This window comes from Scatophagus argus, chromosome 18, assembly GCF_020382885.2.
Source record: "Scatophagus argus isolate fScaArg1 chromosome 18, fScaArg1.pri, whole genome shotgun sequence".
Taxonomy (NCBI): Eukaryota; Metazoa; Chordata; class Actinopteri; family Scatophagidae; genus Scatophagus; species Scatophagus argus.
In genome coordinates, this window is record NC_058510.1 from 9,333,272 (window position 1) to 9,359,873 (window position 26,602).

Here is a 26,602-nt window from a genome sequence, read left to right on the forward strand (position 1 = left end):
CGGTGCCTCCTCTTCAGTCAAGCACGGCGAGAAGCAGGGCACGGCTAAAACCCAGCACTGCGGCAGTGTCCTACAAAAACAGCTCGGGGCCTGATGGCCAGCTAATGTAAGGGAGGGATAGTGCTGACATTCCACTACTCGGCTGCAGCATGAGGATCCACGTGCCCTGCTGCTTTACTATGGAAGAAAAACAACGCCCTCCTCCCCTCCCCTCCTCAGCTTGGTGCGGAGCGTCACGTGGGCTCTGCCGTGGAGAGGCTCAGAGCTTGCCTGGGGTGTGGAGGTGGGGGGAGGGAGGCAGTCTGAGATTATGTGGGTCTAGAAAGGAAAACCCATATCTTTACATGTACATGACATTTCAATTTAAAAAAAAAAAAAAAAAAAACGAACAACAATTTATATAATGTAGGTAAAGATGTGTGGGCTGAATGTTATTGCATGTGTGGAAGGGGAGGGGTTATGAAGCATCACACTGCAGTAGAGGCGGGCAGAGCTAGGCAGCTTTAAACTTGACCTAGATTCCCCGGGTGACACGCCACATCGCATTAGCCCACTCGGCCAGACCTGGACCCGCTGGAGCTCGCTGACACTGGCCCGATTCGACAGGCAGAAAATGGGGGAGCACTTCCCAAATGGGGTTGCATGCACCTCCCCCCCCCAACCTTCTCCCTACTCGACTTCTCTTTACCCCAGTCCATCTTCTGCCAATCCTATCCAGCTGACTAAAAATGGCTTGGGGCACATGGCAAAAGGGTGGGGAGTGGGGGTGCCATTTGTTTGTTCATGGGGGTGAACTCGATTACCGCGTAGCCACGCCTCTGTATTGTGGCGCCCGCGTAAACATCAACTAATGCCCCCCTCACCAAGATTCTAGCAAATCAAAACAAACCTCACAAGAAGACTGAATCATTACATCTGACGGCAGCACTTGAGGTGACATCCGGCATCAGCTATCAGCTGTCTCATCTTACTCCTGCAGCCACACAGGCAGCTAAAAATATTTCCTGCCTGAAAACATCTCCTATAAAAGCTACCATGAACCCAATCAGCATGAACAGAAATGAACGTGTGAAACCGGCCGTTTATCCAGAGGAACAGATCAGATATATGATGTGGGGGGAGCGCCTCATCCTCGGCTAAGCCCCCTTCTCTTTGGACAGCACCTGATGAAAGTTGGAAACCATGGAAACAGGCGCATACACAAGAGTCAGCTAAAATGCTGGCTCCATTGAAATCGAGCTCTATAAAGTAGTGCTCAGTGCCTGTCTTCAATCACACCAGTGCAACAATTTATACCATTAAAAGACACAGAGAGATGCTGACAGCCTGTGACTGATGCTAATTTAAGAGGAATCTATTTAACTGGGAAAAAGGCAACACGCAGACTTCCACACCAACACAGCAGGGGCCTATATGGGCTTCTCAAATGAAGATGCTTCTCCACATGCAAAAAAAATAAAAAAAATAAAAGACAAATACATTTCTGTTGATTTTTAAAACCACTCTATGATGTTTGAGTGCACTCTCCATCCTTTGGACATCTGCCTCAGAAGGAAGCCCCACCCTGCCCTTGAAAGTCCTCTGATTCTTTTCTAGGATGGGTTAGGAAACCATTAGAAAGGGGGGGGTCTAAGCAGCACCTCCTTCAGGGCAGCTGCCTCCTAAAACCCATTCAAATATGGATCTTCTGCTAAAAACAGCCCCAAACCATCATTACTTGACTGACCTTCTGACTCACTTTGACTCACCAACGTCACTGCACTACATTAAATCTCACTCTGCGACACTCCTGAACATTCAGGGCCATAACACCTTACATAAGCGGTTGTTGAGCCAAATTAAAGCCTGATTTAAATTAAAGAAGTACAGAGGAGCATCACCAATTTTTTTTCCTGCACAGTATTACCCTAAGAGAATTTTGGGTGGGGCACAGCGGAGGTTTTGGAAGGATGATGAATGTCAGACTCAAGAGTGCAAGCATTTTCAATCAGTAAGAGAGGAGTGCCATCTGCAGGATGGAAATAGTTATGCACATAAAGAGTAAACAGCAGGGAAGACCACTCCCAGTCTTCTGTTCCATCACACGGCAGCTTCAGTAATGCTTATGCGTAAATTTACAAGCAAATGACAAATGGCTGTAGTTACAATGAAATGTCTTTGTACAGAAATATCACTTTTTATTAAAAAAAAGAAAAAGTCACGTATGCATGTAAAATAGATGTCCATTCCGTAGAACACAGAAAACCAAATGACATTTCTGCAAACTAAACATTAAATATCATGTTTCAAGCTAATTTAAATAAATAGGTCAGGTGAGCTGCCGTCATCGCAGATTAATACACATTTATAAAAAGCAATTCTTAAGAAATGCTAGATATAAGGTTAAACAATATATTCCATATTTCTACTGTCAAGCACCACGGTCAGAAGGTAAACCTTCTACCTAGACACAATAAAAAGAAAAGAAAAAGGAATGGGTGGTAGAAAAGTTCATTGACCTGCCACTGTGACAAGTGAGGGAAAAAAAAAAAACTTAATTTCAGACCTTGTGCCAATCTGACAGACATGGCTTTCTAACATGCACGTCTGCAGAGGAATGAGAGCAGCCCGATGTGCTCCTGGAGGGACCCTGGGCAGGAAGTTACACAGTGTCAGCCCTCCAGTGGCATAAATAATAGATAACCACAGAGAAGCTGGGAGCTTTTAGCTGACATAACAAGCCACTCTACACATTACATCCACTCAGACATATTATCTCAAATTACCTGCGCCGTGGATGGGGTAGAGAGGGGCCGGAGCGTCTGCCATATGCTGAGTCAAAAGTGGAGCAACCACTTTCCAGTAAATAAAACCCTTACGACTATTTTACATATTTCTAACATGCCTTCTCATAAGCAATTTTATTAAGCAGGCCAAACATTTTACTTATTTGTTGTTCTTATTCCACAGTTGCTGCTAATCTAAACAAAATAACAGACAAATCATCGACTTGAGGATTTTCTAATTTTAGCAGTATAAGTCTCAAGTTACAAAAAGCTATATTTTCAGCCCATCACAAACACAAGTGTGACACTTCTGCTCTTCACCAGGTGGGGACAGTGTTGACACAGCTATGATCACAGCAACAGGAGAGCCAAGAAAAGCTTCACCTTACGCTTCATCGCCCCACACCTCCCCCTGGCTTAATGAGGCTAATCCATCCTGGATGTCTATGTATGTGTGTGCGAGTGCATGTCTGCATGTATGTATGTGTGTGTGCAGTGCAACACATCTACTTCTCCCCTGTGCTGCCACATGGTTATGTACTGCCTGCTAACTAAAATAGCTTGCCATTAGGGCTATTTTAGTGAATGGATTTGAGTCTTACTAGGATGCCATGGCAGCTTAGTCTACACACACACACACACACACAGACACACACACACACACTACAGTTCTCTCATGGGGATACACCGACCTATGTATGTATGTGATCCTACATACGAACCACCTGAGCCTTAACTGTCAAAACAGCACGGCATTCCAGCACCAGAGCTCAGCCAATTAAATGACTGCCATGTACTCATGGTAACAATCTCCAAGGAGACGCGGAGGAAAAAAAACACAACAGGGATGGGCACATATGCAAGCAGGGGAGAAGTGATGAGGAGGTGTAACAGGGTGAGGCGAAGAAAGACAATCCAAGAGTGCAAAAAAAAAGTTCCTTTTGTTGTGGACGGAAACCTGTACAAGAACTATAAACTGTTGAAAGAGAGTGGGGCAAAGGGAGCAACACGTGTAGGTTACCTGTAATCAAAACCACTAAACACCACAAAGTAAAGCACTGTAAATAAAATACATAAACTCAAACAAGAAGAGTCAGAGCTGTAGATGCTGGGCGGTCGCCCTGCACCTTGTACTTACAAAAACACCCTGACCTGAGGGGAGCCAGGAAGCTGGGAGAACTTTTTTTATCGGCCACAATGCACTTCATTTCCTGAGCCAGCATCACACACACATTAAGACCACAATAAACAGTGTTATATGTCAATAGTGACATGTCTACTCTGTATGAGTGCACCTAAACTAGCATAGTTCTAAAACTGATTTTCTTATTTTGGCAATAAAATTGTAATTTTATGGACAAGCTGATCCAGGCGAGTGTGCTTCTCTCAGCCCAAAACCTAAAAGCTAAAGGCTACATCTTGAAGCTGATAAGATTTTCATTTCGTTTTTAAATTAACTGACCAGTGCAACTTCATGTAGGACTTCGGGTAGGAATTTAAACTGACACAGAAGGGACAGTGAAGTGGCAAAGTGTGAATCTGTGTTAGCTGAACCACAATGTCTGTAGAGAGGAATTTAAGTCCACAGTGTCCTAGCTGCATTTTTATCCATTAAAAAACATAATCTTTTTGAGCTCTGGACCAAATGTGTGAGGTACAAATTTACCAAGAACGTGGCAACATGTAAGTTGCATTTGGGGCAAAAAAAAAAAACCACAACTGTGAAAACAGCAAAGTAAATGAGTCAGTTACACACTTTTTTATACACTGTCCCTTCACTTTTTACTCCCACCCATACTGAGCCCACATGGAAACAGCATAAAAATTACCACCAATGGAAAGAAAGCAGAGTACCTGAATCAAATACAATTCAGAGAAATGCCTCTGTTCATTCAAAATCCTTGAGCATGACCCATGACTCAAACTGGTTTAAAACAATGGGTGAAATGCAGGCACGCAAACAGTATTTTGCCTGTTATTCTCATCAACTGCTGTGGTCAACTCAAATTCAGATCAGATAAGAGTTATGTCCTTGAAAAGCTATAAATAGCCACGTAAACAAATTACAGCAGATATGCAGATGGTAATCTAGCATAGAGAATGAAAGCTTACAGTGTAAAAATGGCCAAACTTTGCATTTATGGTGTTATATGGACATGCAGCTTATGGAAAAGGGAAAATTTAAAAATAGAACCACATTTTTACAAGTTGCTCTTCAAACAACATGCCCATATAAGTATTAAAAGAATTTTCCCTGATGAGGAGATTCTTTCTTCCTTCTTCACACCTTCCCAACATGAGAGACAAAATCTACAGCCTATTGCACAGACATGGAGGAAAAATAAAAACATTTATAATTTCATCCAAAGCCAGTGTGAGTCTTCATTAACCACCACTTTGTATGTTAAAGCAAATCAAATATCTTCAGGTTCTGATAGGTTATTGGGCATTTCCTGACATTAAAATGGGGAACAATTACTCAACTGAGAAAATAACCTGCAGATTAGACACCTGCACGAAAATAATGACCAACTGAAAAACCATCCATCCATCCATTTTCTATACCGCTTATCCGTCAGGGTGGCATGTTTTTGGTATTGTGGGAGGAAGCCGGAGTACCCGGAGAAAACCACGCAGGCACAGGGAGAACATAAAAACTCTGCATAGAAGGGCCCAGGACGGGATTCGAACCTGGGGCGACAGTGCTAACCACTGCACCAGTGTGCCGCCAAGTGAAAAACCCCCCAAAAAAAATCAAAAAACAAGATTTTGACTTGCTGTGAGGACTTACCAGCAGTGGAGCTGTGCGACTGTCGGGAGCAGGGAGGCCCGGCCTGGCAGGTGGCCCCGGGTCACAGTCCTCCAGCTGAGGTCAGCCTCTGAAACACAGGCCAAAAGACATCAAACCAAACACTCAACAAAAAGGTATGACATTTCAGACCCCGACAAAAAGATGGCTTCTGATGCAAACACTGACAAGAAGCAACCTGTGGCATCTAAGATAATAAAAATGAATGAAGAGTGACATTTCCTGTTATTTGTCTTAAATAACTGAAAGATTGCTTTCTTTAATGCATTGTCAGATAGTGAACTACACACATACTACTACCACCTCTTTATAAAAGACTTCATGTAATAACATTCATGTCACCTTTCTATAAAGTCCCTATTAAACAAGGTGATATTTTTTGCCTTTTTACATTACAAAAAAAGAACCAGTAAGGCTACAGATAACATGTAGGCAATAACTAGATTGTTTCTATGTCCCATTGTCCTTGTGAAATACACAGCACTCAGCACTATAAGAATGTGGAACAATTATACCCACATGAAAAAAAAACAGCACTTCCTATTGTGCAACACTTCCTTTGATTCACTTCAAGGCTCCCTGCTACCTCCTGTAAAAGCTCTGCAACACACTTAACTCAGTGAAGCTCGCGGTTACGCCTTCGCATTCAGTGAAGGCATCAAATCTTGAAAAGACGATCAAAATGTTTTATTTAAAACATTTATCCAAAAACACAGAAGTAAGAAAAGAGTCTCCTTAGATTTGAAAATTCGACACAAAACCACAAGTTTGTTTCACAAGTTGTGTAGCCCTGATCGAGAGCAACAGCTCAGTGCAGGGTGAGACGATTAGGGCCAAGTCACTCCTCTCTTCGTCAGCCTGCATACAACTGCACGGCAGTAGTGGCGTTGTTGGTCACGCACGAAAGTGATCAGACTTCAAAACCTCAAGAAAGCTGAAAGCTGTGTGAGAGAGATACACGATCGAACAAGACACTGTGAAAGGGGCAAAAGTAGAAAAGTAAAAAAAGACAAGAAATCTTCTTAATATGAAAAATGACAGTGTAACAGTCTCTATTCTTATCTTTGTTTAGGAAGGAGGATTTCCTTCATGCAAAATGACCACGAGACCTAATCCAATAGAGATGACATGTCACAGGGGACATTCTGGGTGACATCTGTGGCAGGGCATCATGGGAGTCAGCTATGCATCACGGCTACAGCTGGGGGCCATGACATAAGGCCAAATCATCCCATGAATGAGCACATGAGGTTACAGGGGTTACAGTCAGACCGATGGTATGTGGAGCAGTGCATTAGTATTTTAGGACACAGGAAATGGCGGGCAGGGTATGTTACTCTACAAAAATACCGCAACAAACTTATCTGAGATTATTAGAACAATGGAGTCGTGAACATTAAAATAACAAGCATCCTGTTTTGTTCCAATAATTTCATGAACTTCAGACTAAAAAAAATTTATAAGGCTGAAAAATAGCAGTCAGCTGTTATTCAATGTCAGACACATGCTATGGGTTTTGGTAACAAAGCCAAAACTTTTTCAAAACCCTACTTTGAGGTATAGAAGAAGCTCTTTCAAAAAGTAAATGTTGTCTAAAACATCCACTAAATCAGTGCAAAAAATTAAGAAAGACAAACGAAGAATACCCACTAAGGTTGAGCTAAAGGCTAATGCCAGCAGGCCAACAAGCATGCTATGACAATACTAACAGTATGATGTTTTCCATGTTAACCCTCTTAGTTTAGCTAAGGCAAAGTACAGGTCAGATATATGGGACTGTCATTTAGTCTAAAACCAAAGTATTTGACAAACAGAATTTCTGATCTGATGATGGTGCGCGATGAGAAATGAAGGGATCACTTAAGTTAAAATCCACCCTGAGAGGACCATGAATGTCTGTAAAATGTAACATAATCTGAGACAACCTCACTCAGCCCTTCATCTTTGTAACTTTCCACAATCTGCTATACAGTAAATGTGTAATTATTAACAAGAGTGTGGTTAACGACAAACATCAGTGCTGTGCTACTCAAACCCTTATTATGTTAGTCAGATTTGTGGCTTATGCTGCACACAGGAATACTGTCATTCACCTCAGTGCTGCTGTGGGAAAGAATCCACATGATGAGATCATTCTGAGGTGGCTGAGTGTGTGTGTGTGTGTGTGTGTGTGTGTGTGTGTGCTCATCCCTTCAAGCAATCCCACCGTGGGAGATCAGTGTTTGGTGATTAGCTCAGAGACATTCATTCATCACGTGAGGAGCTGTTTATCCTAACAAAAACTTGAAAGAGGTCATTTAAATAAAGACCAGAGAGAGGAGGAGATGAGTGATGGTGGTGAGTTAAAGTTTGAACAATCTGAATTTGAGTTTTCTTACATTCGGATGAAACTTCAGTAAACTGGGAGAGAGTAATTAGATCAAGGACTTGATTCCCATTGGATCAGAGTCAATAAAACAAATTCAACTAAACATTCACTTCCTGCTTATTTCCTTGTTTTGATTTGCCACTTCCAGGGACGTGTACTACATACCACAAGTGGATTTGAAAGGTTTGCAGACAAAAACTGTTTTTTAGGGGCTGCAACATCTCAAAATGATGCTATTAAAAAGGCAAAAAAAAAACCCTGTAACACATTTCAATCTGTGTTCTCACATCTCCACTTTGTAGCAGCAATGCACCAAATACAATTTTATTTGGTCTTAATTTACTCCACCACATGAAGGAGTCAATAACTGTGAGCCAACATGTGTGGGCCTGCTATAAACTCTGTGTGCTTACAGACAGCAAAACATTTGCAGAGTCTGACCACAAAGCACAAAGGTAATCAATAGGATCTATATGTGGGGCACAGCCATTTGTCACACACATACGCTATACGCTACATCTGTAAGTGGGGTGGACAAAATATTGCAGTTCAACAAGACCACAAGCTACAGATTCCAAAAGCTGAATCAGTTTGGCTCATTACTTTCTCACCAAGTTCTGGTTCACCACAATTACCTGTTCTAATAGCAGATACCGATAAATTCACATAGTTGTATTTTAAAAAGCAGTTCATATACTGTGGCTTATGCACACCTGAGGACAAGAAAGGCTTGAATAAGATTTGTTCACAAGAAATCATTTTGGCATTCACTGCAATGAATGTGGGCAGAACAGGAGCCGACTTGGCATTTTAACAAGAAGGCCTCGACTACCTGTCCACTTTCTCACTTTCTCTTTACCAAAGTCAATAGATTTCATCCACCATGAATGTCTATAGCAGTAGTTCTTCAAATATTTCAGTCTGGACCAAAGAGGTGGAACATCATTAGACTAACTACTTGGAGATCCAAGAAAGGATAACACACCAACATTACTCAGTGCAATTAACAAGAGGAAAGCCAATTAATCCAGTTTTAATTTGGATATAAACATTTGAATTTAATGACAAATACCCCCTCCCATAATTAATATATGTACTGTATGTAAAAGTGCCATTAACGCCTCCTTTGGTCAAGGGAGCTACAGCTTTAACAAAGAAAGAAATGTCACATTAAAACAGAACAAAACTTACCACCATGATAAATATCACAATATATGGAACTACATGAAACAGGCTGATGTGACACAGTATCATACATATTGTGAACATGTTATTTAAAATCTGGATTTAATTATTGCTCGGCCATGTGGGGTAAAAAGAAAAAAAAAAGGACAGGACAGGTTTTATTTCACAGCTTTTACACTATGTGAGAATGAAGGATTGGTGCGGGGGCGTCAAGGCGACAGCTTCATGCAAAAACTGAATTTCTAGCATGCTGATCTGCCATCTGTAGCAGCTCCCCGGCTCTGTGTGTCCACTGACATGTAGGCGGCCACATGAGAATCTCATGCCTGCCTGGATTTTAACATGCCATTTAATACAATCATCATCACCGCAACCAGAGTAGAAAAATCTTTTTTTACTGCTTTTCTTTAATATATATATATATATATATTAAATCACACACCAGGACAGTTGAACAATTGCCTATAACTGCTGTAAATGACTGACAGAGAAAATCTTGCACAAATCTTTATCCCTACTGTCTTCTGTGTAGATTTTGTCAAATCGGAGTGAGGAGGTGTTCTCTGTGCACGTATGAAAGGTGTGGAGGGTAGGGGGCATGCAAAGTGACATCTTCTCTTTTGAGTGGGCCACGTTATTTATGACATTTCGCTGAAAGGTTCTATGTAAAGTGTTTTTCTCACATTTACCCTGAAGATGCTTCTGCTGCTGCATACAGGGAGCAACAAATGAAAGCATCCTTTTGGAGGCCTTTGGATGTTGGAGGGGGGTGCAAGATTGCTCTCTTTTCTCATTGTTTGCATGCTCAAAGATTCAGATAAGTAGAGAAGTCACATCACAGTAACATCACAGGACAAAAGTGAGGAAGTCGAGAGAAAAGCTCAAGTCTACCAGCACAGCCAGAGCCGCAGATCGGAAACTGGCACACATACTGACTCATACACATCAGAGGCACACATCAAAAGTGCATTACTCGCTGCCGCCAAAGGCTACAAACACACACCACCACAGCGAGGACCTCCACTGCTCCAGACCATCTTTCTCTGCTTGTTTAGCAGCAAAACAGTCAGTGTGCATTAACCAACAGACTATGATATACATCTGTCTCTGTGCAACAGAACTTGATGCTTCCTCATATATACAGACGCTTCAAAAGCCAGTGTACAGATGCAGTCAAGAAAACCAGGAACAACCTTCAAAGCAAACTGCAGGCTAGCTTATTAAACCAAGACACTGTGAGCAGAGCTGTAACAACTGGCCGATTAGTCAAAGAAAATGCATTTTTTTTCTATTTTGATGATCACTTAAATGCTTCAATTTTCAAGCAAAAATGTTTAACATCTGCAGGTTCCGTCTTCTTAAATGTAGGGATTTGCTGCTTTTCTTGGTAAATGAAAAGTGTTTAGGGTTTGTTTGAAGACATCACTTCAGGCTCCCAACTGTTTGGTATTTTATTGACAAAATGATTAAGGGTGAAAATTATCGGCAGATTAATTATTATTGAAAATGATCATTAGTTGCAGCCCTTTTTGTGAGATTTGCTCTCTAATAAGTGAGCTGTGTGCCAAAACAGGCAGGCCTTCTCAGAATGGGGGCACAGTCAGCCTTTCCTACTGAGTGAGTCAAGTGTGGCATCATTTCTGCTATGAACTGCTGATGAACAAGAGCAGACATGCACTAGTGATAGAAGGTGGAGAATTATGTATACTCAGTAGTGGCTCTCAAACAGCACAATTTCCACAACACTAAAGACAGCACTGTAACTGTAAGTCAAGTGCTTATAAAACCATATTTTTATAGAACAGGAGAAAACCAGGTACACGTTAAATGCTAAAGATGCCTTGTCATGATAATTGTGAGATGTAGCAGAATGATGAACCTGACAAATCACTGAAAAGAAGTTAATCCAAATTACTGAACAAACATTATGACAAGCATCAATGCAGCTCCATTCTGCATAAAGCTAAGACAGCAGTGCCTGATCTAGTATGGTGCATGTTGTATGTGAAATATGGAATATACACTATATGGACAAAAGTATTGGGAGTGGGCTGTTTATTCAGCTGTTAGAGCTGCAAAGCTGTCTATGTATTTAGAATGCAATGTCATTAAGGTCCCTGTTGGTGTAATGGTCGGGTGTCCCAATACCTCTGTCCATATAGTGTATATATGAGGCAAACAAACTGCAGAAGAAACATAAATCTGTGAAAATAGTTTTGGTAGGGACTGTGCTAGAGAGGAGTTGTTGTTGTTGTTATCTGAAGCTGCTCTGGATTGCAGTACATTTCACAAGTGCTCAAGTTATTGAGTTCAGACACGGATCACAAAACCCACAAAGACAACCTACAGGAGCACCGAACAAAAAGTACAAATGGTTCAATCATACAGTCTGACTCTTTATATATATGTTTCCATTTGAAGGCAAAGATGCCACACAGCATATGTTAAGGTAAGTATTAAAGTCTTATTGGCAAACATTGTATAGTAAATTAACTAGTTAACTTGTAATTAATTAATTAATTAGGCTACCTGAAATGTCACAACAATGTAGTAAAAACCAAATTAAAAACTACACAATATTCAATGGCACGTTACAACAATGGCTTGACTTGACTAGAGGTTTAGCATGAGTCTATCAGCTTCCCCAAGTGAACCTCATACCAAGAATAACTGCTGTAACCCAACCGGAGGCCAGCAGCTCGGTGACACTGGGTGTGTCGCAGAAGAGGGGTCTGGACCCCGTGGCGACTTTGTGACATTCCAGTGAAGTTCACAAGTTATTCAAGAGAAACTGTTTTAACGGGATTATAAGACTTTCAGTACTGTTTTGTCTAATTTATAGACATTTTCCAGATCAGTAAAACAAAGAAAATCTTTAAACGTAGGTCCATTTGCAAGTCTGTGACATGAAAACACGAGCACCCTTGCCCATCAGGAGGACTCCTGGAACAATGATTAATAATTAAAATTAAATATCCTTACACTCACTCTGGCCTCATGTTATCACCACAGATACAGTGCCTACATTTGTTTGAACAAGAAAATACTTAGACTGAACAATATATAGACACATATATATGGAGAGAGAGAGAGAGAGATATTGCAACTATGATGTGAGTCACAATTTTAGGAGGAAGTGTAATTTCTGCATTTCATATTCACTGAAATGCAGAAATTACACTTTCTCCTAAAATAACATAAAAATGATGGTCTAGGATGGCATATTTGCTAAGGTCTGTACTCTAATGGCAATATCGATCCACAGAAAAAGCCTAAAACTGTATGACTTTATGACAAGTTTACAGAAACATTAAGACTTACATCATAACATGCAAAAGCTGAATAAAAAGGGATCCTTTCTTAATCCGAAGGGCTTCTAATACTTGCACTGTATGGCAATGTCGCCGAAGTATCCAATAAAAACTACATTTCTAAAAAGAAAAAAAAAAAAAGCTATGCCAAAATGCCCTTGCATGCCTCTACCTGCATTTATTGGGGAATACATTGTGCCAAATGAGCCACATTCTCATGTTATGCTTGAGAAAAACTCCCACTGGGTCCTGAACCCGTGAAATCCTCAACACCAGATTTCACTTTCTTGTTCTTATCCCTCACTTCTGCAAACTTTTTAACTGCTGCAGCAACTTTTACATGCACCACTAATCAAAAATAAGGCTGAATTAGCTCTTGTATTCTAGTTCTCAACTCTGTCTTTTATCCCATCTGTCCACATCACTGCAGAAAGAGCATGAACACAACAAGTTGTACCCTGTCCAACAGTCCTACAACAGCGGCACAAGTCAAGTATTTGTATTTTCTATCCCACAGTAACAAGTCTACACTGACTTGGAAAATGAGAACAGAAAGTGGTGTCCATTTTTAAAGAAAATGCCTAAACGTAGAGTGAAAGGTGATACTTCCTATTTTGATAATGAACAGAGGCAGATATGGGGAAGACAAATTGCCAAAGGGGACAAGTCAAATAACCTGGAGTGATGTAATTTCACAAAGGAAACGGGGTTTATCTTGACAGACTGAGACGTCTTGCGTGACTTTTGGGTTACACCTGAACATTTTCTTTTTCAAGATTCTTCTTGTTGTTCTTTGCAACATGCTCAACTAGCATTTGTGTGGCAAAAGTGGCCCAATTTGCACAAGCAGAAGCCTTGATGTTGCCTTTCAGTCACAACAGAGTTGCATTTGCTATCAAATCTGTCTCCCTTGACATTTCACTTCCACTTTCAGGACCTGTGCAGAAACTTGGGGAGGAAATGACATTCATGTCTATGCTATAGTCGAGTCCTGCAGACAACAGAAAGCAGCTCCATTCACCAAGTTATTTTCAAATTAATGAACAGCGACAGGTTTATTACGGAGACCCCAGGAGCCTGTGGTGGAACTTGGTTAAGTATGTTTACTTAAGTACTGTACTAAAGTACAACTTAGAAGTTCATGTTCTTGAGTATTTCCATTTCATGCAACTTTAATCTACATTCTGAGGGACATATGCTTTTTGTAACACTACTTTTTTATGCATTATTATACAGTAAATACTCAACAAAATATAAAACAGTTCAAACTAGCTCAGGCAAGATCCGTGACAACATCTATTTGTTGCTTGGATCGTATTATAGCAATATTTGGTACTTTGTATTTCTGTTATTTTATTTTACTCATGTAGAATTTTGAATTCAGGACTTTGTGGGGTTTTTTTTTTCATTATTGCTACTAAGCAGTTGACCTGAACACTTATTCCCACCACTGCAAGACCCCCCAGTTTGGAAACCTGTGATAAAATCTTTAATAATGCATTGATCAGTATGGTAATCATCAAAGGGAAAGCAGATCAGTGTGTGCATTTCCTTTAATGCAGCTTTAATGGTCCATCATATACTGCCTGTAAGAGAGCAGTCCTAATCCAGGTTACACGGTTAGTTTAAAACTGCATAGATTACCTGGCTCAGTAACGTAGACGAGGCCAAACACGGCTTATAACCTAGCATTAAGCGAGCATGTAACTAACGTTCAATGCCTCTGGCCAAATAAAGGAAAAATCTCGCTAGCAGCGTAGCCTAACGTCTACCTTGAGCAACCTACCGTTGTTCCTAAAGGGGAAGTTAACGGTCCATCGAGTCCGTAATAGTTAACCTAGAAGCACAAATATTTTCAACTAATTTGGTTGTACAGTAACTTGACGATACACGAGCTTCATTTCGCCGAACACCTTTAGGATTCATCATTATCTTTTACCTCAGGCGAACAAAATTCAACACTTAAAACAAGCCAGACTGAATGGCATCCGGTGGACGGCAAGGGCGGTTAGTTGAGAAAACGGGAAAAGGCGAGATAAAGTAGTTAGTTTATCTCTTTTACCTTGATGCTCCTAGAGAAAGACGGGAGTCGACGTTTGGATACCACGCTAGAAGCCAGCGGCACGGGCTGAAAGGAGAAGAAAAGCGATTTGCTGTTGCTGTTTCCGGGTTAGTTATTGAGCGTCACTGCGGCCGTCAAACGAGAGGGGAGTTCGGTTTGACCCACCTCTGAGCGCGGAGGGGGAAGTTGTACACCTTCCTTCTCTGTAAGAAGACAGACCCGCCCGGTCAGCCAAGACCCGCTGCTGTGTTTCAACGACGACTCCCCCCCCCACCCCGCCGGATTAGCCTGCTACTGACCTGGCCTATTAATATGTCTCTCCGCGGCTTTCATTATTCACGATTTATAGCGGTTAGAAGTCGTGGGATGTCGTTGAACCGCGTGTGCAACGGTTTTTCCATAATACTTTGGAAAAATGTCAATGAACATGGCACTTTACTGAATCTATCTATCTATCTATCTATCTATCTATCTATCTATCTATCTATCTATCTATCTATCTACTTGTATCTAAATTCATGTAACTGCTGGCATGTGGCCATTACTGGCACTAGTGTTGAATAAAAGCAATAAAGGAGACTTTAATTAAAAAGTTACTTCAAGTTAAAAAAAAAACTCGTTTAAAAGTGGGTCGTAGAATATTTAGTTGAATGCCAATTAGAAGAATCTGTTAGTTGCCAAGTTGCTGATAGGCCTGCAATGTAGGCAATGTGTGACTTTTCGAAGAAACCTGAGCAAACTAACAGATCCCACAAAAGCTCTTCAAACATGCAAAAGATACAGTAGCAGAGTGTGTTTGCTTCTGCAGAGGGCTTATGCAAGTGGTTATTCAGATTTATCAGTCTGCTCTGTGTTAAATTTAACATTAAAAGCACGATAGGAGCAAAAGTTTTCAAAAGATTAGGATGGTGTAAGATAAATTTACTGTGCCTTATGAAATAATGAAATACAACAGTTTGTGGTGAGTAAACGCTGCTCTTTCTTTCTTTAGAACTGACTCACAACTGTAAGTTTTTAAAGTTTTTTTTCCTATTTTACAGGCATAGTAGCACATTTAGACTTATACAATCAGGAGTTTCTTTAATATCAATTTATGGTTGCCTGTCAGCTGTTTTCCTTTTGTGGTTTAAGGTCAAACGTATTTTCTTTGATACAGAGGAAGAGGTACGTTATTAAGGCTCAACTAGAAACAACACATCTGGTTGTAATTTGAGATCATTATGTGACCCGTATGAGAACTGTCCATAACTGCCTGTTGCTGCACACTGACGAATGTTTAAGCTGAAAAATTTGTGCCGTTTCTTTAATCCATCTCATTATTGTTCACACTTGTGAGGAAGTCTTTTAGCTTTTTTAACGTTTTCATCGTCTTGCTGTCCAAGCTGCTTTACCGTTGAACGATATCAAAAATTCAGGAAAGTTAAGCTTTCCCCAGCCAGACATCTGCCACCAATTAAATTTAATTAGACGGCACACCTGTCTTCAATATGTCCTGCATGGCCAAGAGGAGCTTATAAAGTCACTCCATAGTGGCAGGTAAAATCCATTTAATAGAAGAAATTAGAAGAGAGAACACATTTCTACAATTTACTTGTCTGGTTAGCAAAATCTGCCTTCAACTATGGGAAAGGAGAAGACTCATGTTAATGTGGTGATAATTGGCCATGTTGATAGTGGAAAGTCAACCACCACTGGCCACCTGGTCTACAAATGTGGTGGCATTGATCAGAGAAGACTGGAGAAGTTTGAGAAAGCCGCAGCACAGGTGAGTGAGAAAAACCTGTGATTTTAAAAACGGCTGAATGTTCGGACCCCTTTTCAGTCTCCTTATTTCAATTTTTTCTTTTACAGATGGGGAAGAGTTCCTTCAAATTTGCCTGGGTTTTGGACAAGTTGAAGGCTGAGCGGGAGCGAGGAATCACCATTGATATCTCACTGCTGAAATTTAACACTCAAAAATACACCATGACTATAATTGATGCTCCTGGCCACCGTGACTTCATTAAAAACATGATAACAGGAACTTCACAGGTCAACAGCATAGAAGTGATTCATCACTTTTTATATCCCTAAATTCCTGTTTTTCACCTGTAATATAATTTCAGGCTGATGTTGCCCTTCTGGTGGTCTCGGCAGCTACAGGAGAGTTTGAGGCTGGAGTGTCAAGAAGTGGCCAGACCAGAGAGCATGCTTTATTGGCCTACACTCTGGGTGTCAAGCAAATAATAGTCTGTGTGAACAAGATGGATCTGACCGAACCACCTTACAGCCATAAACGCTTTGATGAAGTGGTGCGAGGTGTGAGCGGCTTCCTCAAGAAAATTGGCTACGACCCCATGACCGTCCCCTTTGTTCCAGTTTCTGGCTGGACCGGAGAGAACATGATTACTTCAACTCAGAAGGTAATGTGTGGAGTAAAAATGTCTGCTAAAGGCGCGCAACACTTTAAACAAAAGTGGTGCCTTTTCTACAGATGCCCTGGTTCCAAGGCTGGAAAGTCAGACGAAGGGAGGGGACTGCAAGTGGGAAAACTCTGCTAGAGGTCCTGGACTCCGTTCAGCCACCAGTGCGAACCATCAACAAACCTCTACGATTACCTCTGCAGGATGTCTATAAAATTGGAGGTAAGAAATAGTGCTCAAAGTTGATTTTAATTGACTTGTCATTTTAAAGTCTTTGTTTGCAAGCCTGTGAACTCTGGCTCCAATCAAGAAAACAAAGTACAGGTGTGCAGCAGGAGCGTGCAGCACAGCTCTGTTGCTTGTTGGCTGAAAATGGCTTTAAGGTTTGGACTCAAATTGCTCTTTGTTCATCTTTTCAGGAGTAGGCACTGTGCCAGTGGGTAAGATTGAAACTGGCATCCTCAAACCTGGCATGACTCTGATGTTCTCCCCTGCCAAGCTCACTGCTGAGGTGAAGTCCATTGAGATGCACCACCAGGGCCTTGAGACAGCTCTGCCAGGACACAATGTTGGCTTCAACATTAAGAATGTGGCTGTCAAGAACTTGCGGCGTGGGGATGTGGCTGGCAACGCCCAGCAAGATCCTCCATCGGATGTCCGCAGCTTTGAAGCTCAGGTTTGTTCAGCCAAATTGAAACTTAAACTTTGATTGCACCCGTCCTACTGATGTCACTCCCCTCCCTGTTTTTTTTGTAGGTCATCATCTTGAACCATCCAGGAAAGGTCAAAGCAGGCTATTCTCCTGTCCTGGACTGCCACACTACCCACGTGACCTGTCGCTTTGCTGAGCTCAGGGAGAAGCTTGACCGTCGCACAGGCAAGAAACTGGAGGACCAGCCGCAGGTACTGATGTCCGGAGATGCCGCCACAGTCAAGTTGGTTCCCATCAAGCCCATGTGTGTGGAGAGCTTCTTTACATACCCTCCCTTAGGTATGTCATCAGTCTGCTTGAGTCTAAATTTCCTCTATGTATGAAATCTTGCCCCATGTTGACTTCTGCAATCAGTTTAACAATTAACTTTAACTTGTTGGCCAGGACGCTTTGCTGCCAGAGACCTGAAGCAGACAGTCGCTGTGGGAGTCATCAAGTCAGTGGAGAAGGATCAAGGGTCAAAACTCAAAGGACAAGTGTGTAAATAAGCTTGTTAGTTTACCAGTATTCTGGTATGACTTTTTGTACTGTTTTATTTGGTAAGATGCAATTTGTGTTGTGACACAAAATTTATGTTTTGAAAGTGTTCTTGTGTTAATATTGAATCCAAAAGACACTGTAAAATTGGATGGTAAACTTTTGTTAATATGTGAATTGTTGAGATAACAAAATAAATGAGAATAATTTGGAGAACGTCAGTCTTGAAACTTGGTCTTGAAATGTTGGTTGGACAAGTTAAATGCTTTCAGTCTGCCTTTGAATGTTCTGAACTAGAAGCCTGAGCTTAGGGTTTTTTTTTTTTTTTTTTTTTGTTTAAGATATTTTTGGGAACTAGAGCCAAACATTGAGCCTAACAGTACTTTCAATAAGCTGCTTTTAAGTTAGAATTAGTTTTGAAATTCCAAGAGGCACAAACAGCTCTACAGTCTTCATACATGTTGTAAAGCAAAAGACCAGACTGTTGAAGTACAGCACTTTTTAATGATAAAATGGGTTGATGGGTTTGTTCCTTAACATGGGAAGAACTGCCAGTTGGTGAGGACTGGGTGAAAATACATTGGCTGTCCAGCCTTTTACAAAGTCCACTTGAAAAATACATCTCTGGCTCACAGGCAAACCTGGAAATCTACTGAATCCAGTAACATGGAATGATATTACATGACTCAAACTTTAAAAAAACAAAAAAATTCAAGCTTGTGAGGGTTTTACAAGACACTGAATTGTGAACACAGGTTAATGTGAAACTCCTAAGCCTGTCAGAAAATCAAGTTATTGCTAAGATGTCCTCTTGAGTTTCCTGTACTTGCAATTAATAGTGGCTTTAACAACAGGAATACCCTTTTGTGTAGTCCTGCTTGATTAATAGTGGCTCTTCAAACCCTGAGGTGAGCGTCTTTGAATGCAGCACTCCACTCAACTCCAGTCATTGTTACACCATGCACAGAAATGGTCAAAGGACTGTGGAGATGGCATCGAGTTCACACACAGAGCATACATACAGTGAACAGTGTAACAAGGAGTAAATTAGTGACCTACAGTGAACCACAGGCTTTGATATTCCACCACACAGTAGCAGCAGGTTTCTATACTGTAAAACAACCATAATACATGTACACACAAAGCAAGCAAGAACAAGGAGTACATTTAATGAAATTCTCTTCATCTCAGGAACATCAGTGGGAGACTCCTGCCTCTTCAGTCAATTATGGTGGTAAACAGGGATGCAAGACACAAATGACATGACCTATTTCACATTCCATTTCTCATTTGTCCTTTTTCCAGAAATATAAGCTGATAATTACTCAAGGGCCAGTAAAATTAATACAGATAAAATTCAAACTCTACCGCCCTGATGCTTAATCTGACAGGTAGAGAAGAGCAATGGTACATGTTTTGTACAATAAAACATGTATATACACTCACACACAAATATATATATTTACATACATATATACACAGTGACAGCATAAACATAGACTTTAAGTAAGTGCTAGGGTTTTGAGAGTGGCTTTGTCGTAGCCGTGCTATAGGATTAAGATAATACTGGTAAAGGAAGAATACACACATTCTTTGTACAGCATGGATGAGACATCCATGGCTAGATGAGCCTTCTTGGGTTTCTTCTTCATTGTTATTTTTATTTTTTTCTTTAGGATACTTGTCATGTGACAAGGGGTGATATGATGGCTATTTACAGGATCTCCCAATTTAGGGAGAGGTGTAGTGCAAGTCTTTCTGGCTGTCAGTCACTCAGGATGTGAACAAAAGACATGGGGAACACCCCTTTTCTTTCCGGATCTCCTTCAATGTGTCCGATCTGCAAGTATAAGGAGTAAAGAGAGCGTGTGAGGAAAAACAGTGAAGAGGTGGTTCAGGAGTTTCTGTTCCTGGTGATGAAAGAGTAGAGATTATGAGATCACCAGTGTCTGACAGTGAAGATGGACTCACCCACCACTCTTGGTCCTCTTCTCCTGTAACTATTATCACCTCTCCTTCAACGAAAGTCAGTTCGTCATCATTGTCAGCCTGGCAGTCATAGATGGTCTTCACCCGGCGGGCTTTGCTCTTTCCCTGGACGCACAAATAAATCGTTATTGTACGAATAAGTAGTGAACAGAAACTTCCATCAGTTTTTTACCATTTCCATCTAGCTTGGTAATCCAAAGTATTCAAAAACATTTATTATTATTAAAAAAACAACAAATCAACAAATGCACAAAAAGTATATGAAAGCTATGCAAACTCTCTCTTCTGTTTGTGACCACCAGGTTCAGAAATGCTACTCAAAAAAGACACTAACACTAACAGACACTAACTTATATTTATTTGTAGAGTAGTTTAATAATATTACCCATGAAAAAGAGCTATATAAATATCTGTATATACATGTAGTATTTGAGGGAATGAGTAAATCAGGTTCATACTGTGTTGATCTTCCTCGGGAGGGGCACTGGTGTCTCCGCAGTCCCAGCTGGGGTACCATTGGTGTCTTCAGCAGCTTGTTGGGTGGGGGTCCCGATAGTTGCTTGCGGACTAGGTGATGGTGAGTCTAGAGGCTGCGGCTGAGGCTGAGCTTGAGGCTGAGGCTGAGGCTGAGGCTGAGGCTGAGGTTGAGTTTGAGGTGGAGGTGGAGGTTGCGTTTGAGGCCTTTGCACCGTCTCTCCAGGAGGCGGCCGGGGAGCTGACTCGGCTGTTCCAGGTTTGGGGGGGATGTCTGCGAGATGAGGCTTTGGAGGCAGGTCTTTGAGCTGGGGTTTGGGTGGGAGGTCTCCCAGCTGGGGTTTAGGAGGCAGGTCAGAGAGCTGTGGTTTCGGAGGAAGTTCTCCGGGTTTAGGAGGAAGTTCAGACGGCTGCGGTTTGGGGGGCAGGTCTCCCAGCTGAGGCCTGTCCACCAGAGGAGCCTTCTGTGGAGTGTCGGTTGCTGGCGGTGACTTCTGGAAAACCTCTGGAGGATGGCTTGACTTATCCATAGATGGGTGGTGTATGGTGTCAATCTTCCGCAATGCCACTGGAGAGAGCAGCATACAGTTACTCATTAATCTTCAATTCATCAGATAACACGCTGATAAAAACTGGACAGACTGTACCTTTTTGAGGTAGTTTGGGAAGAACCCTTGGGCCAAGTGTAGACTTTGTGTTGCTTGAAGTAGTGCTACAAAAGGATTTTCGCACAAGGTTAGATGAAAAACAATAATCTGTGAGGTGTTTGTACCTCATCAGCTGGAAAACATTTTATTAAAGTAAGTGGAGCAATAAATTTCACCACATTTTTTTTTTTAAGTACCTTTGCTGCTGAGGAATTCCTTCAAACTTGTTAGAAACAGGGGACATCTTGCTGACAGGCGGAGGGGTGGAGTCGCTCCCTAGGACATTGACATCGATGGCGACAAACAGATTATTTGACACCAGAACAGAGAACTGAGTGAGGGATTCATTTCATATAAATGTGGAAATAAATTAAACATGCTGTGATGGTTAAAAAAAAAACAATGAGGGAGGCGTCATCTGGCTGAGCTTTCCATGCGCCCATGTTGTGTGGAAACTGAGGTTGTGCAATAAAGTGTCATCTTTTAATTAGTGGTTGGGTGTTACTGCGCGTGTGACACAGAATACATAATACACCACAGAGGACAAATGATAAAAGTGGAATAACAGTAAAAATATCCCCATCATGCGTACAAGGAACACAAAATTGCAGGTAGGATGACTGAGGTGTGACTGATTTTTGTCCCCAAGCGGTGATTACAAAACAACCTTTCTTTTTAGTGCAGAGTTAAACAAGCTTTAACTGCTTTAATTTTTGAGAAATCTTACGGTTTTTCTCCTTAAGAGTCAGACAAACTCAAAGACCTTCGTGCAGTTCGAAAGTATGTTGTTTAGGCGAACTCAGCTTGACTGGTGGATGTTTAAACGCAGCGAATGCACATTATTTTAACCCTCACATAACCATATCTTCAGATGTCGGATGGCGTGAATGCTTGAAAATCGAAAAAAATGGAAATATTTCACCTTTAAATGCTCCATCAGATATGTCTTGGATATAGCTTCAAGCTGAGGGTTTAAGACTTATTGGCTGTATGACTACTAAAAGTATGACAAACATAAATGAAAACATGTTCCTACAGGCACATGAACAATCCTGGTAATCGTATAAAGTAGTAATTTATCTAAAGGTTAGTGAAAACACATTCTGACGATATGTAAGCTGTAGTTTAGTTAAACCAACCATCAGTCTTGGGAGACGTTTGTTTGCATGCTTCTACATTTAAGAGGAGCTGCTCTTTGCCTCTACACGTACCTGGAGCTGAAATGACACAATCAACAGCAAATGAATCAACTATTTTGATAATTAACTGTTAAAGTAAAAGTATTTGTCAAGTAAAAATGGCACAATTCCAAAAAAAAATGTCACTTATTTTTTGTTTTTTTAAGATTAAATGATTGACTGTTTTATCAAGCACACACAAAACAAAATACCAGATTAATGCTTAATAAAAATGTTACTTGCAGGCCTACAAATATTCAAGCTGAACACCATTCAGCATACCCACGAATTGCACACAGAAACATAAAAAAACCCAAATCTTCGAGACCTAAAACCCTAAAGACACCTCTGAGCATCTGAGCATGAAATTTAATTCTCAGCCTTTAAACCATCAGATAAAATGTCTGAACTCAACGTCAGAGAGAGGACCTTCAGTTCAGACTATCTTCTCCAATTCTCTAAACACGTTTGTTTCTGTTTCTAAAGCAGGACTGTTAAAGTAAGTCTGCAAGTTTAGACAGTGATAATATTCAAGCTTCCGGCTGGAGTCATGCCTGAATGAAACCAGCCCTGCTGTTTATACGTGTGCTTTGCGTCTCACCCCCAGTTAAGCCCCCTTTACTGTGTGGACTGTGAGAGAGCGGGCTGGGTGGGTCAGACAGGGTGCGTTTGTGTCCAGGAGGTGGGGGCGGAGGCCTCTTCTTGGACAGGGTGGAGCTGCCTCCTGGTGTGAGTGTAGAGGGAGGGCCAGATGGGGGAGGAGCTGGAGGAGCGATACACAAAACACATGAGGTGATGAGGCCCCGGGAAAAAAAAACAAAAAAACAAAAATAAATAAATAAATAAAGTCATTCTGTTAACCCCCCAAAACTCAGAGAAGGAGAGGATAATGGAGCGTGGAGAGGAGAGGAGGAGCTGAGAACACGGAAAAGGTTGTGTTTTGAAGAGGAGTAAGTTTTACAGGATAACATGAGGAGACACATCAACGCAAGTACAACAAAATACTATCTGAACAAATATATAACCGAAACGTCTAGAGGGGAGTGCAAAATAATGAAAAGGGACATTATGATTTGGGGTGTGGGCACATTTTTGACGCGTCTTCTCTGTGAATTTGTTCATGGATGTGCCTGTTTGTGTCCACTGGGATTCCAAAGCGCTCGCTGGCCACTAATGTGTAGAAAAGTAAGGTGAAAGCAGCTAATAGAGAGCTCAGCCAGAGAGGAGTCAGCTGTGGTTAAGAGTTTACAGCTCAGGGATGGTGGGTCACGATTCTAGCAAGATAAAAAAACTTCATGTAGGCAAGAAATGTTTAACTGGAGACTGCATGGTCTCATTGTTTACTTAAAAAACATAAGGAAGCACCACCACCCTGTGAATCTGAGCTGTAAAGAAAGAGACAACTGAGGGATAACTGTATATGGGGCACACTGCCGCATAAGGGGAAGAACATAAAAACAGGATATTCACTGATGTATGGTCGAGTGCCAGCCAGTGTGGCGTAGTGCGAATGAGAGCCAAGGAATGCCAAGTGTGGAGCTGAAAGAATAGAGAAACAAAAAAAGAGAAAGAAAAGAGAGCGAGATGAGGAGTGTGGGAGAGAATCTACAGTATGTCAGTCTTAAAAAGAGCTGCTCCCACACACTATCAAAAAACAAGATGAAATCTTATCAGTGGCAAGCAAAGAAAAAAACAAAGGAGGAGAAATGGTGCGAAAGCCCGGCCCCGGGGGCGAGCTCTTCAGCACCCACTGAGAGAGAGAAAGCACTGCGCTGCTAATCTGAACGGTTAGCACGTTATTCTATATGTATGCATGTCATTTAGCCTCACAGTCAGGCTTTTAATCTTATTTTTGCATAAATCAAACTAAAAACTCCACTTGTTTCCAGTGCTATGTGAATCATTTTCAGTTTTTTTCCCCCACGTCTTCTCAAATGACGAGGATGCTAATTTCTTTTCCCATAAAGCTTTAGCCTCAGTGTTTTAGTATATCAGCCATCGTGTGCTAATTCATTTCACAGGGTTTTCGTCTAAAAGCAAGTCGCCGAACAGCGTTAAACATCAGGAGATGTTTTAATGAGTTTTAACGAGTTTGCTGACAGCTGAAATCTGTCGTTTCAGCTGACCAAGAAATGAGACTCCACACGGGTGCAGAGATCTTGAAAGGTATAACAACTGTAGGTGAAAGCTTAGGAAAGTGGAAGCTGAAACATGCTCATCTGCACTGGAAACAGGTGAAATTTCACACCTTTTGTTTTAGAAAAAATAAGATTTAAATGCTCAGTTGTGGATTAAAATGACTTGTGGAGCTTGTGTAATGTTTTCAACCATGTACTAAAAGCAATGACTGTTCCCTCCACAGAGGGAGGAGTGTTATTTTTAATTCTAATACTGTAGAGACAGCACAATCGCAGTATACCGTGTGGATATTGTGTCGATGCTTGTGATGAAGTGTGTATCCAACTTCCCTTTCACACGTCTGACTAACCATCGCCGCCTTGTCTTCTCCTGCAGCCATGTTTTCCTAAAGGTTTACTGTGTAAGCAGTCTTAATGACACCTGCATCCCGCCCTCTGATCTGTTGACAAATTGCATTCCACTGCAGGGTGTGTAAACATGTGTGTGTGTGTGTGTGGACTGACTGACAGCGCAAGGAAGAAACTTTCCATAAAAGTGATTACGAAGCATTCCTCTGCCCCTACTGCTGTCCTGGATATAATCAAACATTAACAGAGAGAATAAAGTACAGTTTCAGACTGTCTTCCCTCTGCAGTAATCAGACACAATAAAGCACACAGACAACCTTTAGATCGTTTGCATCACAGGCTGACATTTGCAAAAGAAGTATTAGCAGGACATCATCTCCTGAATTCACCGACTGTCATTAAAGTTAGAGACGGTTAAAACTGTGGATATTGTCCGCAAACGGATGGCAGGCTCAGAGGCACTTGGAGCAGGCAGGTCTGACCTTTGCCCTGGTTCCTAGGTGGCAGCGGCGGGCCATCGGCCACGGGGGAGGAGGAAGTGAGGTCAGTGGAGGCGCTGTACATCTGGTTGGTGAAGGCGCTGTAGGACAGACGCTGCTGCTTGTCCCGCTGGCTGATGAAGCCCGGCAGGGAGAGCTTGTCGTGGGGGGAGAGGCTGGAGGAGTGGCAGAAGCTCTGAGGCCTCGGGGAGCGGTCTTTCTTTATGGGACTCGGCTGCAGAGGGACACAAGGACAGCTGAGATGAGATGGAGTCGACATCAGTCGAGGAATAAGTCGTTTCACTTTTATTTAGAGGAACAGTTCAACGTATTAGAGAACACACTGCAGTCATTTAAGCTTCAGTTTTTCTGCAAGATTTCTCAGTTGAAAGAACAATTTTTGTCTCAACATCATTTCAACAACTTCTTAAATGTGTATTAGGGACCTGCTTTGCATTGAAATATAACCAAAGACAACTTTTTATTTGCAAAACCGCAAATCTGCTTACTTTGAAGTGATCATTTTCTAAGTGAATCCATATTGTTTCAACCTGCCTCATCTACTACTCAATGCTGCTTTACACTTAAGTGTATTGAGGTGACTGTAAGCAGAATTAAACTGGCATGTCTGTTATGTCTGCCTCCAAATGACACTGAATTTTGTCTCTACATGCATGATGTTAAGGGTGCCCAATTTCCCATATGATTCTTTCCTGTTTCAGTGAAAACAAAACATACAAACAAGGTTTGACAAACAAGTTCAAACAAGTGAAGGTGACGCTCTGTTCGAACCTTATCGTCGAGGTCGTCATCGCTCTCGTCCATCTCCTCCAGTCTGAGGCTCCACTCGTACTCAACGTGGATGTGAGGGTTGAACTTCCCCTCTGCAGCCTGCACAAGCTAACACACACACACACACACACACAGAAAGAAGTGAGGAGGGAAAAAATTGCTAATACATTTGGTTCTCAGAGATTTTACATTGCATTTCAAATGGCTTTTTTTGTATGAATGCTCACAGCAGTGTTAATAATAAACATACATCAAGAATTATTTCCACTCTGCTGTCACTGTTGCCTGAGGCCTGGAGACAAACCTTTGACTGCCATCTAGTGTTCCGACTACTCTGCCCAATAACTGGACAAAACATGTTTAATCAACCACACTCTATACTCTACCACCTTCTCTTTAAATTTTATCCAATTAGCGTATTTTGGGGGGGATTCAGTCATTTTTTTTCACACTGTTAAAATCCACT

General features: G+C 41.5%; 3 protein-coding genes across 6 annotated transcripts in view; 1 reads left to right on the forward strand and 2 right to left on the reverse strand.

Moving 5' to 3' along the window:
* fam49bb (family with sequence similarity 49 member Bb) overlaps window positions 1-14,670 on the reverse strand; it is a 32,119-nt gene extending 17,449 nt beyond the window's left edge. Inside the window, exons 1-2 of the mRNA XM_046371066.1 lie at window positions 14,501-14,670; window positions 5,557-5,644 (exon numbers count right to left, since the gene is read on the reverse strand). The gene's annotated coding sequence lies outside the window, so the exon portion shown is untranslated. The remainder of the gene's footprint in view (window positions 1-5,556; window positions 5,645-14,500) is intronic.
* Window positions 14,671-16,026: 1,356 nt separating this feature from the next.
* On the forward strand, window positions 16,027-18,312 carry si:dkey-37o8.1 (Elongation factor 1-alpha-like). Its single transcript, XM_046371065.1, has 7 exons — window positions 16,027-16,265; window positions 16,352-16,531; window positions 16,606-16,902; window positions 16,974-17,124; window positions 17,322-17,578; window positions 17,659-17,893; window positions 17,999-18,312. The coding sequence occupies exons 1-7, from the start codon at window positions 16,122-16,124 to the stop codon at window positions 18,100-18,102; spliced, it is 1,368 nt and encodes a 455-aa protein (XP_046227021.1). The 5' UTR covers window positions 16,027-16,121; the 3' UTR covers window positions 18,103-18,312.
* A 263-nt stretch (window positions 18,313-18,575) lies between these two features.
* The window catches only part of asap1b (ArfGAP with SH3 domain, ankyrin repeat and PH domain 1b), a 49,367-nt gene continuing 41,340 nt past the window's right edge, over window positions 18,576-26,602 (reverse strand). Inside the window, exons 21-29 of one of the 4 annotated variants that reach the window (XM_046371056.1) lie at window positions 26,137-26,244; window positions 25,348-25,579; window positions 22,981-23,142; window positions 22,413-22,418; window positions 21,399-21,477; window positions 21,202-21,266; window positions 20,539-21,122; window positions 20,063-20,185; window positions 18,576-19,931 (exon numbers count right to left, since the gene is read on the reverse strand). In XM_046371056.1, the coding sequence (XP_046227012.1) occupies window positions 19,857-19,931; window positions 20,063-20,185; window positions 20,539-21,122; window positions 21,202-21,266; window positions 21,399-21,477; window positions 22,413-22,418; window positions 22,981-23,142; window positions 25,348-25,579; window positions 26,137-26,244 (1,434 nt within the window). In that variant the 3' untranslated portion in view covers window positions 18,576-19,856. Of the gene's footprint in view, window positions 19,932-20,062; window positions 20,186-20,538; window positions 21,123-21,201; window positions 21,267-21,398; window positions 21,478-22,340; window positions 22,419-22,980; window positions 23,143-23,849; window positions 23,919-25,347; window positions 25,580-26,136; window positions 26,245-26,602 lie in introns of all 4 variants that reach the window. The other 3 variants (XM_046371055.1, XM_046371057.1, XM_046371058.1) reach the window with 3 other exon arrangements.